The 2,500-nt window shown below is 40.6% G+C and overlaps 1 protein-coding gene across 1 annotated transcript in view; it reads right to left on the reverse strand.

The window, feature by feature from the left end:
* Positions 1-2,500, reverse strand: part of LOC129111068 (sodium channel protein type 4 subunit alpha-like) — a 138,462-nt gene that overhangs the window by 53,673 nt on the left and 82,289 nt on the right. Inside the window, exons 17-18 of the mRNA XM_054623362.1 lie at positions 2,371-2,500; positions 445-606 (exon numbers count right to left, since the gene is read on the reverse strand). The exon at positions 2,371-2,500 is cut by the window's right edge and continues 44 nt beyond it. Of these exons, the coding sequence (XP_054479337.1) occupies positions 445-606; positions 2,371-2,500 (292 nt within the window). The remainder of the gene's footprint in view (positions 1-444; positions 607-2,370) is intronic.

Consider the following 2,500-nt stretch of genomic DNA (forward strand, 5'->3'; position numbering starts at 1 on the left):
ATAGAAGGATACACGATGAAATGAAGGAGAGAAGCGAGGGAAGAAGGAAAGGAACAATGACAGAAAGAGGGAAAGAAGTAGGAAGGGAATGAAGGAAATCGAGAGAATTGAAGGGCAGATAGATGCATGAAAGAAAGAAAGGAAGGAGGAACAATGTAAGGGAAGTGCACAAAGGAAAAGGAAACAAAATGAGGGAAGAAAGGAAGGAGAGAAGGAGAAGAAAGGAAAGAGTAAAAGAGAGAGATGGAAGAAAGATGGAATAAGAATAAAAGAAGGAAAGAGAGCCGAAGAAAGGAAGAAGGGAGGAAGGAAGGGAGGAAAAAAGAGAGGTAAAAGGGAAGGGAGCTGAAGAAAAGGCAAGAAGGAAGTGAGTTCAAGGGGAGAAATGGCAGCTAGCACCTTAGCCTGTCTGTGGGTCAGAGGTCAGAGGTCAGAGGTCGTTACCTGGTAGTTCTTTCCAAACAGCTGCATGCCGACCACGGCGAAGATGAAGACGATGATGGCGAGGACGAGCGTCAGGTTCCCCAGAGCGCCCATGGAGTTCCCGATGATCTTGATGAGGGTGTTGAGGGTCGGCCAGGAGCGGGCGAGCTTGAACACGCGCAGCTGGAAGCAGCACAGGAAGAAGTTAAAGTTACAGTTAATGTGTGGTTAATGTTTTATTTTGTATAAAAATAAATGTTTTCAGAATGAATGTGAGAGAAAATCCAGTTATTGATTTATTTGTGGATGTGAAACACAAGCGTGTTTTATTGAACTCTGTCTGCCGTTAGCATCATTCCAGTTCCCATGAAGTCATCACTACTGGAGGAAACCCCCAAAGAAGAACGAGAGATAAACAAAGTATGAGGGAAGGAAGGAAGGAAGGAGGGAAGGAAGGAAGGAAGGAAGGAAGGAAGGAAGGAAGGAAGGAAGGAAGGAAGGAAGGAACAAAAGGGGAAGGAAGGAAGGAAGGAAGGAAGGAAGGAAGGAAGGAAGGAAGGAAGGAAGGAAGGAAGGAAGGATGGGGACGGCATCCAAGAGGGATGGGTGTTTGTGGCATCCATGTGGCTGTGTGTGTTCACAAAATGTGTTTCTCTGTGTGTGAAAGAATAGGCTCTAAAAGAAGTGTTGTGTTTGTGTGTTCCCTGTTTGTGTGTTCTCTGTGTGTTCTCTGTGTGTTCTCTGTTTTGTGTGTTCTCTGTGTGTTCTCTGTGTGTTCTCTGTGTGTGTTCTCTGTGTGTTCTCTATGTGAGTTCTCTGTTTGTGTGTTCTCTGTGTGTTCTCTCTATGTGAGTTCTCTGTGTGTGTTCTCTGTTTGTGTGTTTTCTCTGTGTGTGTTCTCTGTGTGTTCTCTGTGTGTTCTCTGTTTGTGTGTTCTCTGTGTGTTCTCTCTATGTGAGTTCTCTGTGTGTTCAGTGTGTGTTCTGTGTGTTCTCTGTGTGTGTGCTTTCTGTGTGTGTTTGTTGGTGTGTTGTGTGTGTTCTCTGTGTGTGTGTGTGTGTTTGTGTGTGTGTGTTGTGTGTGTTCAGTGTGTGTTCTCTGTACTTTCTCTGTGTGTGTGTTCAGTGTGTGTTCTCAAAGTTGTCCAGTCCCTCAGTAAATGTACTAAGTAACTTTCATTTGCAGATTTCTGAGCTTTTTATTGCTTTAAATGCACAAATGTGCTTCATATCAAGACTATCAAGATTTCTGTGAGATTCTTTAAAAACATGAAGTGTTGAAAAATATATAAAATAATCAGAACTCAGTGACAGATTCAGTTCAAACATACTCACGCTCATATGTTCATTTAAATGCTTTCTATTAAAAAAGGTATTTAAAAGAGCAGACTGGATTCAAACGTGATTTAAGAAAGAATGATTTTAAAAGACTCATATCTGAACAAAAAGACCAATTTTTAACCTTTTTATGAATATTATTCATAATAATCAGATGGAAAAGTATTTCGCATTTCTATTAGGTGTTGTTTTTCCCGTCCATCCAAAGATTATGGTTCAATCTATGAATCTGCATTGACTAAATATCTTGTAAACCATCTTAATAATAGTGTTTGATTTAAATTCAAACCAGATTTCTTTTAAGTTTAGAGGTTATGATTTAAAAGAAAAATCATATTTAGATCTTCCTCATTGTCAATGTTTTGGTTCATTTTATAAAAATAAATTGAATTAGAATTTTTAACAGTTCAATAAAAACTTAAGTAAAGTCCAAAGTAAGGTTTACATCATTTCAAGTGTTACTTATAAAAACTCATCATTTCTCTCCACTATGATCCTCATGGTTCTGGTCTTTGTGTGTTTGTGTGTTTGGTGTGTGTTTGGTGTGTGTTTGGTGTGTGTTTGGTGTGTGTTTGGTGTGTGTTTATGTGTTTATGTGTTTATGTGTTACCAGTCTGAAGGAGCGCAGCACGCTGAGCCCCTCCACGTCGGACAGGCCGAGCTCCATGAGGCTGAGGCAGACGATGATGCTGTCGAAGATGTTCCAGCCCGTCTGGAAGTAGTAGTACGGATCCAGAGCG

Source organism: Anoplopoma fimbria, chromosome 21 (assembly GCF_027596085.1).
Source record: "Anoplopoma fimbria isolate UVic2021 breed Golden Eagle Sablefish chromosome 21, Afim_UVic_2022, whole genome shotgun sequence".
Lineage (NCBI taxonomy): Eukaryota > Metazoa > Chordata > Actinopteri > Perciformes > Anoplopomatidae > Anoplopoma > Anoplopoma fimbria.